Genomic DNA, 15,402 nt, shown 5'->3' with positions numbered 1-15,402 from the left:
TGATTTTTCTTCTTCAATGCCATACAGCTCAAATCGGACCTGAAAAAGATATCACGGTTAGTTACAATTTTTATGGAAAAAATTGTAGATTTTTAATTCAATCTTTATACTTTGGAGAATCAAATTTTGTTTTGAAACTGTTACTGTTTGAAAGTCTTACCTTCAAAGTATGATGCTGTACTGTGATCCTAAGTTGGGAATCTTGAGATTAAATTAATATTTTGATTCTATTTATTTCTCTCATGAATATTTTCCTAGTCAACAATTCTAATCTCATACATACAAAAGGAAGTGACATTTCTAAAAATCGAATCTTTTTTCCTTGATAAGTGTGTACTAATACAATTTATGATTTTTATACTAGTTATATTAAATAAATACTTTTCTCAATGTTTATGCCGATTACTTTCATTATCAAAAAAAGAAAAGCTTACCACAGACCTTTTCTCATTGAGACCTTCAATATAAATGCAAACACTAATTCAGAGGCAAATAAGGGAAAATTAATAAAAAAACTATACTTACAATGTACGTTAGTAAAACACGATGGTGTAATTACTATTATAGCAGACTCATTTTTAATTATACGTTTTATTTTATCGTAAATTTTCTCGGAAGCAGTCTTCAAACAAGTAAAACACGACGGTGCGTACCATTAATATGGAATAATGGGGCACATCGCGACAGAATCGCGACAAAATACTTGCATGCTCAATCTAATGCCATCGAAGGATTTTCTCAGCTAGATTCTTGGATGATGATATTAAAAACGTATGTTAAGATGTTCGAGGATGCTGGCAGTCTCACCGGGAAAATCACGTTCGCGGGCATCAATAACCTACGGGATGCTCATTTTTCTTTGTCTCTTTTTTGCGGATGCTACCGCGATGTGCCCGTTAAGTAGTTGCGTGTACTCGAATGTGTGCCGAGTCGTGTAATACAGCAAAGCCGAATATTTTAGCGTAAGTTGCGCGTGCTATCCGTAATGCTTGTGTGCGGATTCTCGTGGCGAATTCGAATTCTCGTCGTGACAGCGTCCCGACGTTTCGCGCGGATCATGCAACATCATGACAAACACACAGGAAGAAAATACAGCGTTCCAAAATAATTTACATACAGAATACGCGAAATAGAGAGAAAGAGAGAGAGAGAGAGAAAGAGACAGATTTAATGTTAGTCTTCCAGTTCCCTCTTCCTTTCTGTACAGGGGGACGTCATATATTCTAAAAACGTTCGCTGCAGCCGAGCTGCTGTGGCTCGACTCTTCACTCGCATCGCGACTCTTCACTCGCATCGCGTACATTTCGGTTAAATTTCGCAAAAGCAGAGAGGCCAGAAAGTGTGGAAAAGCGCGGTAACGATCGCTCGGAGATTATTACGGCGTCCACGTGTCAAACGCGTGCGAGAGCGGTGAAGATATACTCTTCTTGGAGAACGTATTCATAACAGATCCATCGAAATGTACACGTGCCCTTTGATATTCGTGAAACGATCTAGAAACGTGTTCTCCGCGAAGAATGTATCAGAGGTGCTCTAATTCGGTCGTCGACCGCGATGATAACTCGACGTGTAGCCCGGTATCAAGATCGATTTCACAGCTCGCCGGGATTGACGACGTTGAGGGCGAACGCCGAGTTCGTCTCGCCCTTCTGGCCGATCGCACGCGCCAAATATTGACCAACGTCGCTGGCCGTGCACGTCTTAATGCCAAACTCGAAGGACGTGCTGCCGTCCGAGCTGAAGTGGTATCTGCTGCTTGTTTCGGGAATCGCCTTGCCATCCTTCAACCAAGTCACTGGAAAATTCATAACATTAGTGATAACAGTTTAATCGCTGCTTAACAAATCGTAGGAAAAGAAAGTGCAAGAATTATATAAAAAATCACTTAAATTATTTGGACTTTTTATATTATTTACTTAAATTACTATTACTAAATTATTTACCTTTCAAAGGCGCGGTATCAGTCTTGCACGTGAAAGTAACCGACTCGCCTTCACTCACTGTTGCAGACTGCGGGAATGTCGCGAACGCTGGGCTTTTCGGCTCTTCGTTTGCAGCTGGAAGAGATGTAGAACGGAAATTAAAATGCTGTCGCTCGTGGTGTTTTCTGTTAAACGATTGAATCATTGACAATCTTTTACCGAGTACGCTTAACGTGCACGACGAGTAGCTCTCTCCTGCGTCGTTGAAAGCTTCGCACGTGTAAGTGCCGGAGTCCTCGGGGAATATCTCGGCGATGATTAGCTTGTAGATGTTAGCCTCGCTAGTGTACTGGAAGTCCTTGCTGGGCTTGATCTCTTTGTTGTTGTGCAGCCACACCACGTCAAATTTCTTCGCGCCGATTATTCGACAGCTGAGCGTCACAGCCTCGCCATCTTTCACGTATTTGCTCGTTAAGTGATCGACGATCTTCGGTGATTTGTCATCGCCCTGCTTCTTTCCGGCGGCGTGTTCACCAGCTGAAAAGAGAAACTGGACTAAGCCCTATGTTCCCCATATTTATCTTCTCATGAAATACAATAAAATAATATTAAAAAGTAAAGTAAAAATTAAAATAAAGGACAATATTAAATTCCCCCTTAAATCAGATTAAATTATATTTAACTAAGTTAACTTTTTTAGATTAATTGTTGTGATAAGAATTGTTCTTACGTTTTATGGTCAGTTTGCAGGATGTCGTGTCGCTGCCGATGCTGTTAGTCGCAAGACACGCGTACTCGCCTTCGTCCTCGGGGAATACCTCGTTGATCGTAAGAGTAGCTATCCCATTCTTATATTTTAGATCAACAATCTCCGACGAACTCAGCATCTATAGAAGAATTTATTGCACACATAATAATCGCTAATAGAAGAGTTTCTTTGGTATTGTGATTTTAATGCACATTTATAGAAATAATTGTAATCATTGCTTTTATACTTAATAAATTGCACAACAATTTTATACATCAATTTAATAATAGTGAACGAATGTATTTCGCGGACTTGTGCATCTACCTTGCCATCTTTACTCCAAGTAATTTGCGGCTCCGGATCGCCGTCGACTTTGGCCGTGAGTTCCAAATGTTCGCCATCATTGATCGTGAGATTCCTTAACTTTTGAGTAAACTGCGGTGGTCTCATCGAATCGTCCGAAGGCTCTTCAATATATTTATATAAAAGTAAGTATTACGAAATATTTTTTACAATAAATTGTTTACAATGTTTTGAAATACTTTTTAGCATTATTATTAAAATTAATTATCAATTTAATTTCAGATATTATTTATAATTTCTGTTGTGTACATAATTGTGTTTCAAGTCAGACAACTTGTATCGGTACGCAGTTTATATTATAGGACTGAAAAAATGATATTTTTTTTCCTTTAGATTTATTCACAGTCGGTTTAATATTAACTCATTGATTAAATATTTCATGCTTACGGATGAGTTCTTTCGTGGTGCTCCTAGATCGAGATGGACTGCCGGTGGTATCGAGCTTCGAGCCGTATTTCTTTATGCTCCGTTTGTCAGACGAATCATTTATTTTAACATTAGAGCTGTCCTAAAATTGCATCCAAAAATGTATCAGCAATAGTTCTTATTTAATTAACAAATATGATTTGATATTATTCTCTTTGTACCTTATACGAGGAAGAGGTGGAACTGTGTTTGCCATTGTATGAAGAAGTGGAGCTTGAATAGCCTTGCTTGGTTGTAGAACTAAAGCCACTATAATCGCTGGACTTGTGAACTGTCACGATCGGTGGCGGTGCCGGTTTCAATGGTTGCTCAATAAACTTTCGATCTTAAACCATAATTATATTATTTTTAAAATAAATCTAAATACGTTTAGAACATAACTTTTAATAATAAAGAAAAAGAAGTGCAAATAGCAAACAGAGTACATTCTTAAACAGCTTTACCTCCGGAATGTAGGAGATTGTGCACTAATTTTATTTGCTCCTCCGTTTCTCCAGTGCCTACAAACAAATGCTCAATCAAGTTTGTTAGCAAAGTCAATATAAATTATACAAACAATATTATTAATCTTATCAAATATAAATTAATCAAAGAAATTTATTTTAAAATATCAATTATATTTTTTTAACTTTAAAATTAATTATCTCAAATTATTAACATAAGTATTGCGTTCATTAAACTAATTCTCATAGATTCTCATCTTTTAATTTAACATTTTTTTCAATCGATATTTAATAACTGATTTATTTCGTACCTTCTACGATAACTACGCAACTGGTCTCGTCTTTGCCATGTTTGTTCGTAGCCACACAACGATATTTGCCACTGTCCTCCGGCTTGCAGTCAACAATCTCCATCGTGACGACGCCATCGGCATTGCTCATGGGATAATTATATTTAGACAATTCCTCTCTGTCCTTGTACCATTTCACGGTGGGTGGTGGATTGCCAGCAAGACAGCAGAGCAACTTGCAAGTCTGTCTGATCTGAATAACGCGTGGTCGCAGCAGGAACGTGAAGCTCGGCGCCGACTCGATAGTCTCTAGCCATACGTTGTAGCCAAGCGGTTCTCGTCTGCGTACAGGCTGCAACTCGGGCCTATACTTGGGAATTTCTCTCGGCAGTGCTGAAAATGTAAAAAAATAAAAGAATTATATATACAGAAATATTTTTTTCTTATATTTATAAATGTAAAGCAAATAAAGATACAATGATTGATTGTATTTTCGTCAATTAGATTGCTTAAGCATAATCAAATAATTCAGTGAAAAAAAATGATCATGTATACATAGGATCATTTAAAATTAATACTTCTCCTAAATTTAAATATAATTTAAATTATAGCTATCTAAATGTTTAAAAAAATTAGAAATCGATATCAAACTACGTTAAAAATTACAATTTTCTCTTAAAACTATGTAATTGCAGAGTGTATATAAAATTCTGATATAAATACTTACGTTGTACATTAAGGAACACGACTTCTTCGCGATAGCCATAATGATTCTCCGCTCGTATAATATACTCCCCTCTGTCTTCCAATTTGACTCTGTTAATAATAAAGGTATAATCGTCGCCGTGATACCTCTTCATGAATTTCACGGATTGCCGTAGCTCTTGATTATTGTGTGACCAAGACAAAGTTGGTGCCGCGATCGCAATCACGCGACAAGTGAACTTCACACTCTGTCCTTCGTATGCGAACGCGCTCTGTGGTTTGATGACAAATCTGGGCGCTGCTTGTCGGCGGTCTACAAAAATATGATTAATTTAAGAATTACACATACTTTCCGGACAATACCGTTATGTCTTCTACAAAAATTAATTACGTATTAATTTTTGTACTTACCGAAGCAAGAATCGTAAATTCTGTATTTCTCGATTAAAAGTTTCCTGAGCGATGAGTACTCGGCTAGGCGGCCGATGGGAAGAACGTACTTGTCCCAGTTTTCATATTTGGCACGCAATCTATCCCTGATGTTGAGGTAACGACTGTTGGCGATTGGATTGGTCCACTTGCTATGATCGCCGGTCAACCATGGGTGAAGGAGACACTCGTGCGCAGTCATGCGCTTCCTAAAGGACAAGAACACAGTAATATAAATGAAATAATAACATAGAATAACACGAAGAAAAGAGAAGGAATCTGTGAGTAGAACAGTAAAACGTACTCTTTGTTTTTAACGAGTAGCCGTCTGATGAAATCTTTTCCCTCCTCGGAAACGTCGCGGAATGCCTCCTCGTCGAAGTCCCAGTCGCATGCCTTCACATTTTTCAAGGTCTCAATGTCGTTGTCACCGGCGAACGGCGAAAGGCCGCTCAATCTATGCAAACGATGCATGCTAATCGATAAAGTTTCTCTTTTTTTTAATAAAATTATATTCAATACAAATGTAAAATGTGTCAGATATTTAATTTCAGAGTTTTTCGATATATTATATTATAGATATATCATAATTGAAATCGATAACGGAATAAAAAAAATATACTCTAAGAAACGCGAAATATATACTATATAAAATATATTTGCTTCTTTCAGCTATTTGACAAAAAATTTACTTACAGAACATAAGCGAGTACACCGCAGGCCCACATATCGGTGTAAAAACCGACTGGCTCACGTTCGACAATTTCGGGAGCAGCAAACTCGGCTGTGCCCGTACTGATCTTTACTACTTCATTTGGATCAAGTTTAGTAGCTAGACCGAAATCGATCAGTTTCACATTCGTACTGTTGCGAGTTTGACACATAATGTTCTCGGGTTTAATATCTAAAAACAATCACGTGTTTGTTGCATTAAGACGATACATTTAATAAATTAGCTTATAAATATTAATGTTAAATATCAATTATCTCTTACCGAGATGAATGATGTTCTTCTCGTGCATATGTTTAACGCCCTCACAGATCTGTCTCATATAATTGATGACTTCTGCCTCGGACATGGTGTAACCCTCGGCTGTGATCCTTTCGAACAATTCGCCTCCAGATAAGCTAACGAGACAAATGATCGAGATCAAGAATAACGCAAACCCGCCATCGGATTTAATAGCAAACAATTCTTCTGTCAAAATAGATACTTACAACTCAAAGATCAGCACCATTTCATCGTCGTCCTCAAAGGCGTCGTGCAAATTGATCAGCTTTGGATGGTGCAGCTGATTCATAATATCGATCTCTTTCCTGATTAGCTCCTTCTCCATCACGTGCGACACCGGGATGAACTTGGCGGCAAAAATATTACCAGTAGCCCTTTCGCGGCAGCGATGCACCACGCCGAACGCACCCGTGCCAATTTCTTCCAAGATATCGTACTTGTCATAAACTGATGTGTGCTTGATCTCAACCGGCTGCGGCACAAACTTGCTGTACACGTCGAACACAAATTGGTCGTAGTCGCGTGGTTTCTCATCCTCGCGGCCGCGTATTTTCTTGCCGCTTGCATCCACCTCGTACTCCTTCTTCTTAAACTCGCGCTTGATCACGCCCTTCGTGGTGATCAGCGGCGTTACCTCGCTCGGGTCAGAACGGCCATAGATATTCTCCGCACATACTCGGAAATCGTACTGCTGTCCGGGGCTAAGACCGGTCACTGCAAGCGTGCAGAAGCGAGTGTTGCCGGCACGGATCCAGCTACTCATCGGATGCTCACGCTTCTCTACCACGTAGTTGGTGATGTTGCTGCCGCCGTCCCAAACTGGTGGCTTCCAACTGACTGCCAACGAGTCGTGACCGATATTATCCACCTGCGGGAACCTAGGTGGGTCTGGACGATCGCTGATCTGGATCTTGATGATAGCCGTGTCCTGGCCGAGATCATTTTCGGCGGAGATGCGGTACGGACCGGAATCCAATCGGCTACCGTCGCGTATGGTCAACACGGCGTGTCGTTCTTTTACTTCAACAGCGTAATGTCCTCCGGACTCGATCACCTCGCCCTCGCGCACCCATGTAATTTTCGGCTTCGGATAGCCAGTAAATGGTATTTTGATAACAACGTTCACGCCCTTATCGAAGAAGGCAGTGTCTCGGAAACGCGGCGGTACATTCAGCTTCGGCGGTGTCTTGATGAAGAGCTCAGCTTTGGTGGATTTCACGCCGCACTTATTCGCCGCACGGCAGAAATATTCATCGGCATCTTCGCCGAATACGTCGTGGATGATGAGATTGTGAGTATCTCCTTCGGAATAGATATTGTAACGGCTACCGCTCACAATTTCGCGGGCGCCCTTGAACCATGTGATATTTGGTCTCGGCGTGCCGATAATCTTGCAGTGGAAATGAGCGTTGTGATTCTGAACGCAATTCACCTGATGGAAAAATTAAAAAGAAGCTAATTACTGTTTGCGTCAAATTGTATTCTTTTGAGTCTTAATTATAATAATTGCTTACAATGAAGAAACTGAAAAATACAAACCTTTTGTAAAGGTTGGATGATTTCTGGAGGCTTCGCCGCTTGTGGATCGACGATTTTCACGGAAGTTGAGGCCTGCGATTCAGGACTAAGCCCTGCAACGTTTTGAGCAAATACTCGAAACTCGTATTGTCTTCCCTCGATCAGGTTGCTAATATTGATTTGCGTCGGAAGACAAATGCTGACGTTCACGCGCTGCCATGCCTGACTGCCAACTTCTTTCTTATCGATCCAGTAACCTTGAATCTTGGCTCCGCCATCCGTTTCTGGTTTCTCCCATGATAGATTGACGAAATCACCACCCACCTCAATAACTTTGGGTGTACCGGGCGGTCCCGGTGGATCAAATGGCGCCTTTGCCTTGATCGGGTTGGTACCCTCCAACGGTGGGCCCATGCCATTGTCGTTGGCGGCCATCACCCGGAAGAGATACTCCTGGCCCTCGGTAAGACCTTGCACTACAAAGGTTGTATCTTTGCAGAAGGATGACACAATGATCCAGTGAGTGAGGCTGATGTCGCGACGCTCCACCACGTAGTGAGTGACACGAAGACCGCCATCGTATTTGGGCGGATGCCAAGACAAGGTGCACGTGTGTTTGTCAATATCGGAAACGTCAAGCGGTCCAGTTGGCGGTCCAGGCAATCCAGTGATGTACACTGTGAAGGACGCGCTGACGCTGCCGCTGTCGTTCGAGATAGACAGATCGTAAGTTCCGGCATCGTCCTTTTGGACATCCTTAATAAAGATAATGAGATACTCGTCGAACACAGTGTATTTGATGTGGGTGGTCTCCACGATCTGGCGACCGTCCTTCTTCAGAGTCACCTCCATTGGTTGATCGCCGCTGTAATATATCTTGATCTTCGTGTTATCACCTTCTGGCAAATAGAGATCGCCCGGCATGCGTTCAATACGCGGCGGTGTGCCGATCTTTAGCCTGCACGTAGTTGTAGCGATACCAAGTGGGTTCGAGATTTGACAACTATAGTCACCGTCATCCGCGTCCCATACTTCGGATATCACCAATCTATAGATACCATTTATCGCCTCAGCGCGGAAGCGACCACCTAAGGTGATTTCGCGGCCATTCTTTAGCCACCTAAACAAATTTAAATTTATAATAATATCAGATCAAAGTTTTACTAAGCAAAAAATTTAAATAATATTTTATCTAATAATAAAAAATAAAAAACTAGCAAATGTTAAATAAATGTTATTTCTGCTAACCTGGCTGTCGGCAATGGTTTACCCGTAGCCTCGCATTCGAGGACGAGGGTCTTGCCAAGTGGTATAATCTGACTAATGGGTAGATTTCTGATAAACTCCGGTTTCTCACCACCTTCGATTTCACAGATTTTCACCGGGGTGGTGCACGAACTTGGCTCGGATCTGCCAGCCGCGTTCACTGCGAAGATCCTGAACTCATAATCGCCCCGCTCGATCAGATGCATGACTGTGTACTCGGTATGACTGTGTACTCGGTATCGACGACATTGTATTCGTTGCACTTGGCCCACATCGCGCTGCCCACTTCGCGCTTCTCAATCACGTAGCCGGTGATCCTGCTGCCGCCGTCAGACACGGGCGGTTCCCATCGTAGATCAACATAATTCTTACCAACTTTGATGACCTGTGGCGTGCCAGGTGGCGATGGTACATTGAACTTGCTCTTGAGCCTAAACGGTGCGGAAGGCGGACTTGGCTTACTGAAACCAGCCGCGTTCTTTGCACGAATTCTGAACTCATACTCGTGGCCGCTCATCAGACCGTAACACACGTATGTAGTATCTTTGAAAAGGTAGTCATTTGCCACGCGCCATTGTTTGTCCTCAGTAGGGTCACGGAATTCAATCTTGTAACCCTGTAATTGATATTTTATATTAATATAATACAGAATATTATTAAAGAGATATTAACATCAAAGGAATTAACAATTAAAATAAATTTTGAAATTCGAGAAATATATCTGATGTTGACTATTTATCAACAGTATGTAACATTTTGATATATTATATTAATATTTGAAATATTATATTAATCACAACTAAGTATAATATGTCTTTTTTTTATGCACCTGAATGCGAGAGCCACCGTCGGACAATGGTCTCGTCCAAACCACCGTAGCATTCGAGGTATCCCAGTCGATGACTCGAGGCTGTCCAGGCGGATCCGGCACCGTGAATGGGAACTTGGCCGTTATCGGTTCGTCAGCTTGCAGCGGGTCGGATATACCGTACTGGTTTTCCGCTCTTACACGGAAGTTGTAGGTGCGATTCGGTTCTAAACCGATCACATCGTAATGCGTGCTTCTTACAAAACTGCTGAGTTTCACCCAGAACTGAAAGAAATCCAAAAGAAAAATAGAGTTGTCTGTCCGATATCGTATTTTATATCCTAAGAAAAAAACTAATGTTGGAATATTTAAAATTTTTTAAAGAGAAACTTACACCAGCCGGATCTAGTTTTTCGACGATGTAATTTGTGATTGGCGAACCACCATCGTCGAAGGGCGGTTTCCACGCCAGCGTGCAGGTTTCCGGAGTAATATCGGAAATGTCCAAAGGCGCTAGAGGCGGCGATGGTTTGTCTAAGAAGAAAATAATCTTATAATACAGTTTACATGTATTTGTAGACATCAAAGTAGGAAATCAAAATTTTTCGAAGTTAGTATTCAAATACAATTGTATCAGAAATTTAAATTCAAGGTACAGTTTTAAGAAAAATGATGGATTAAAAATTAATGATTGATGAATAAAGTAAAAACTTACCGACAACGAGGACCTTGCACGAGGCAGAGTCAGTGCCGACGCTGTTCGTAAGATATATTGTGTATGTGCCAGTGTCAGATCTCTTTGCCTTCTTGTTAATAAACTGCGAGGCTACATCGGTCGTCTCAAACTTGATTCTTTCATCGGTGAGAACTTCCTCGCCATTGATAGACCAATTCGGTCTCGGTTTAGGATTGGCCGTATATGGCACCGTGATGGTGAACGGTTCTCCAGCGATTACGGTCATGTCGCGGATGCTAAGGTCGCTGGTGATCTTCGGTGGGACTGTAATAAAACAATTACCATAAATTACATTCAAATATCATTAATTTATGAAGAATTAATGATAATAAAATCTTTTTAGAAGAAAAAACTTGAACAATTTAATTCTATATGTACTTAATTCCATTATTAATTAAAATTTTTTATGTGTGATAAAAATTTTTTATTTTACATATATAGTAAAAAATTTTAATTTAGCAGAAAAATATAATTAAAAATTATATTCTTCTTTATTTGTAAAATAAAATATTTTTAAGTAAGGTATATTTACATGGTGCAGCGCTGGCGCGAATAATATCAGAGTTGGAGCTCCATGGTCCCCGACCGGCGGCATTTTCCGCAGCTACGCGGAACTCGTAATCATGGTTTTCGATCAATCCAGTAACCCTATAAAATTGAAGAAGAGAATGATTAAAACCAGAACCATTAAAATCAGAAGCTATATAAGAATACGTAGTAACACAGATCATTTACTTGTAAGTGGTGTCGTGCACTAAAGACGGAGTAGCCTTGACCCACTTGTCCTCGTTCAAGAGACGCTTCTCGATGACGTAACCGAGGATCGGCGAGCCACCGTCGTGACGAGGTTTGGTCCAGGTAATAGTGATGCTGTCTTCGGTGGTCTCCACACCACGAGGTGTGCCGGGTGCACCTGGCGGATCAAACGGATGCCGTGCCTTGATGGGATCAATTGTCGTCGCTGGATCTGACGTGCCATACTGATTCTCCGCCATCACACGGAATTCGTAGACTTGACCAACCGTTAAATTCCTGACTCGCACAAATGGTGTCGTGACGTAACTGCTCACCTGCAAATTTAGAAATTCCGGTTTTATAATCAAATTAAAATCAAATTTAGCACACATCCCTGTAGCACGCGATTATGTGCGCTATCGGAAAAAAGATTTTATTTTGGGAATATATTGGATTTCAAGAATATGTTAAAGTATTATAGGCAGGTTTAAGTATTATAGGATGTAAATTATATTTTTAAAAAAAGGTATATTATATTTTTTAATAAAATGTATTTTTAATAAAATGTTTTAACTTCTGATATGATTTTTCCGTCCTTTCAGTCTATTAAACAACTCCCGAAAAATAATGAAATTAATGTCAAATCGATATCAATTTTATGTTGATATTAACATCCAAATAGCATCAAAATTCGAATATTTTAACATTTTTAACATCGATGTAGACGTCAAATTTGATCTCATTTCAACCATCAAAATGATATCGATTTGATGTCGATTCGACTTATCATTTCTCCTTGAAATGTTATGCTAATTTCCCTAATTAATTTTTCTCTCGTTTTTTAAATTTACAATAATGATCTTGATATTTCATACCTTGGACCACGTTGCGGCCTTCGGTTCTTTCTTCTCGATCACGTAGTTAGTGACATCAGCACCACCGTTATCCTTGGGCGGATTCCAGAAGAGGGTCAAGGCATCACCAGCGAATTCGTCCGCGCGGAGATTCTCTGGCGGGCTAGGACGATCGAGGACCTTAACATTGACGGTAGCTGTGTCAAAACCGGATGAGTTGCGCAGCTGAAGTCTGTACTGCCCTCCATCCGAACGTTTCGCATTCTTCACTACCAGGCTACAGTAAAATATTAATCATTAATATAACACCATGTGACATTAAATTTTATCGTGATAAATTCATGCTTTTAATTTCTGATTAACTATGATTAAAAACGAGTGAATATTTTCCATCGTTCTTTATCAATTTTTTAAAATAGGTATTAATCTTTGTTAATTAACTATTATGAAAAATTTTAAATTTAAATATTTTATATAATCAAAAGTTTCTTTTTAATTAACATAACTATAATATAATTTTTATCATAATATTATATTTTCCTTAAGTAAACTTTAAAAGTTAACTTAAAAGTTACTTAATAAGAAAACTCATAAAAGCTTCACATTCCTTTTTTAATCTTTATTTCCTTAGAAGTTTATAATTCCAAAAACACAAACCTGGCGAAGTCATCAGCCAGCTGTTGATGCACGCGTGGGTCAGTTTCATCCTTAACAACGTCGTTGGCGAACCACGTGGCGGTCGGTTTGGGGAAGCCAATGTAAGGCACATGAATAGAGAAGTCTTCGCCGGCGCGAACGGTGATATCGCGAACTCCACCGAGATCCATGACTGGTTTATTAGGTTGTTCCTCGATGACAATCGGATTGCTGGGTCGGCTCGGGTCGCTGCTACCGACGTCATTCACCGCAAACACTCTAAAGAGATACTCCTCACCCTCTTTCAGCTTCGGTACGGTGTACACGTTGCTTGGTATGGGCGCGCCGTTTACATCTGACCAGTCATCATCACCTTTGGCCTTCTTCTGAATGATGTATCCACGAATCTTTGAGCCACCGTCGCTTCGCGGTGGTCGCCAGCTTAGAGTCACCGAATCCTTGGTGATCCTGTCCGCCTTGGGCGGCTCAGGCGCATCAGGACGTACTAGAATGATAATAATATAACTAAATATTATAGAAGATATAGTGATATAATAATCAATACTAATAATTAATATATACTTACGGCGTTGATGTCCAGCTGTGATTGGCTCAGTAGGTTTGCTGGGTTTACCAGGTCCAGCCTCGTTGACAGCGATGACTCTAAACTCGTATCGCGAACCCTCGTGAAGATCCTGCACAGTGAACGTCGTGTTTGGCGTCGGGTAGTTGTTGACCTTCAACCATTCGCCGCCACGCTCGCGTCTTTCCACATAATAACCTGAAGAAAATAGTATGTAATGTGCAAATAGTATGTAATGTGAATCATACGTAAAATATAAATTTTAGCACAATATTTCCATATGAAAAAATTAAAAAATTAAAATTTTTAATAATTTTGAGAAAGTTTTTTTAAATCATGAATCTAATATGATGTTAAATAATAAAACAGTAATCTTTGATTGCTTAACAGGCAAATAATTATAAATTAATTTATTGCAATAACTTACCAGTGATAGGTTTTCCTCCGGTATTGATAGGCGGGTTCCATGCAAGGCTGCAGCTGTTGGGAGTGTAACCAAGGATGTCAGGCTGGCTTGGCGCATCTGGCGGATCATACGGACTCTTGGCGATCACGGGTTTGCCCTCCAAGGGCTCCGACACGCCGTACATGTTCTCGGCGCGGACTCTGAAGACATATTTTTTGCCTTCAGTCAAGCCCTTCGCCGTGAAACTCGTCCTGGGAACGTATCCAGGCACTTGTCGCCAATTGTCAGAACCGTAATCTGAAACTTCGACAATGTAATTTGTGATGTCGGATCCGCCGTTGTCCGCCGGTGGGTTCCAGGAGAGTCCAACGGATTCCTGCGTCGTGCCAGTGTATTGCAAAGGTCCTTGAGGTGGTCCAGGCTTGTCTACCACTATTACTTCGATATCGGCCGAATCTTTTCCATGCTCGTTCGTCGCGGTTACGGTGTACATACCGCCATCATCTCGTACGGACTTCTCGATCAGTAGCTGCGTTCGATCACTCTTGGTCTCAGTCTAAAGATATATTAATAATAAGAAAATACGTACACAATAAAAAAATAAAGATTAAAATTATATTATACAAAAAATTAAAAAAGAGTTAAAAGAAGTACTGAAGAGATTAAGAATAAAATTTAAAATTTATCCTCTATTAAATATAAAAAAAAAACGTTATGGAATAAAATGTTTACAGAAAAATGCTTCACGACAATTAATAAAAACAATTTCAAAAAATATTTAACAAATTAATTCAATTCATAAATTTCAATCAAATTGATTTGATAAAAAGATGATATTATTACAGTTCTAAAACAAATGGGAAGTAAACTTACAGATATGCGAAGAGTTTCCATGAGTGATTTTCCATCCTTGGTCCATTCAATCTTCGGCGTGGGTGCACCAGATAATGGTATGTTGACGTTAATCGGTTCTCCAGCGCGCACCTTGATCTTGCGTCCAATCAATGCGTCCAAATTAAGCTTCGGTTTTTCCTTCATGGGTTTAGCCGTGAACACAGACGAGGTCTCGCTCGGTTTTCCAGCGCCTGCTGCGTTTATGGCTGACACACGATACTCATACTGATGACCCTCGGTCACATGGTCATCGTAATACTCAGGATATCTGACGGGTTCTTTGTTCTGCTTTATCCAGCGACCTGTAGCGCGATCACGACGTTCCACGTCGTAACCAATGATCTTGGAACCACCATTGCTAATGGGCGGGGTCCATTTGATCTTGATGTGATCTTTGTCAGCGTCCACGCATTCTGGCTTACCGGGTTGCCCAGGAGCCACTAAATTAATGGAATAATATGTTAACGAAAGTAGAGAAAACAGAAAAAAACTAACGGTTAGACAAACATAAATCTCTATAAATTAATAAATTTATAATTTACATGTGCTCAAAATTCAGTATTATAATAAAATATTAATATTCGTAATTATATTTAAAAAGTCAAAAATAATTTTTAATTCTTAAAAA

The 15,402-nt window shown here is 40.1% G+C and overlaps 1 protein-coding gene across 1 annotated transcript in view; it reads right to left on the bottom strand.

Moving 5' to 3' along the window:
- Nucleotides 1-572: 572 nt before the first annotated feature.
- Nucleotides 573-15,402, bottom strand: part of LOC105195136 (twitchin) — an 88,069-nt gene continuing 73,239 nt past the window's right edge. The window contains 28 exon segments of the mRNA XM_039449994.1: nt 573-1,795; nt 1,944-2,057; nt 2,142-2,459; nt 2,653-2,809; nt 2,995-3,137; nt 3,421-3,541; nt 3,621-3,784; nt 3,903-3,959; nt 4,214-4,585; nt 4,920-5,210; nt 5,309-5,535; nt 5,631-5,783; nt 6,023-6,230; nt 6,321-6,454; nt 6,545-7,770; nt 7,878-8,976; nt 9,105-9,358; nt 9,361-9,738; nt 9,952-10,215; nt 10,325-10,464; nt 10,646-10,930; nt 11,199-11,314; nt 11,402-11,736; nt 12,277-12,532; nt 12,913-13,396; nt 13,478-13,672; nt 13,902-14,436; nt 14,754-15,214. Of these exon segments, the coding sequence (XP_039305928.1) occupies nt 1,593-1,795; nt 1,944-2,057; nt 2,142-2,459; nt 2,653-2,809; nt 2,995-3,137; nt 3,421-3,541; nt 3,621-3,784; nt 3,903-3,959; nt 4,214-4,585; nt 4,920-5,210; nt 5,309-5,535; nt 5,631-5,783; nt 6,023-6,230; nt 6,321-6,454; nt 6,545-7,770; nt 7,878-8,976; nt 9,105-9,358; nt 9,361-9,738; nt 9,952-10,215; nt 10,325-10,464; nt 10,646-10,930; nt 11,199-11,314; nt 11,402-11,736; nt 12,277-12,532; nt 12,913-13,396; nt 13,478-13,672; nt 13,902-14,436; nt 14,754-15,214 (8,690 nt within the window). The 3' untranslated portion in view covers nt 573-1,592.

Source organism: Solenopsis invicta, chromosome 5, assembly GCF_016802725.1.
Source record: "Solenopsis invicta isolate M01_SB chromosome 5, UNIL_Sinv_3.0, whole genome shotgun sequence".
Taxonomy (NCBI): Eukaryota; Metazoa; Arthropoda; class Insecta; order Hymenoptera; family Formicidae; genus Solenopsis; species Solenopsis invicta.
The sequence above is the reverse complement of the archived record's forward strand: the minus strand, read 5'-3'. Positions and strand labels throughout refer to the sequence as shown.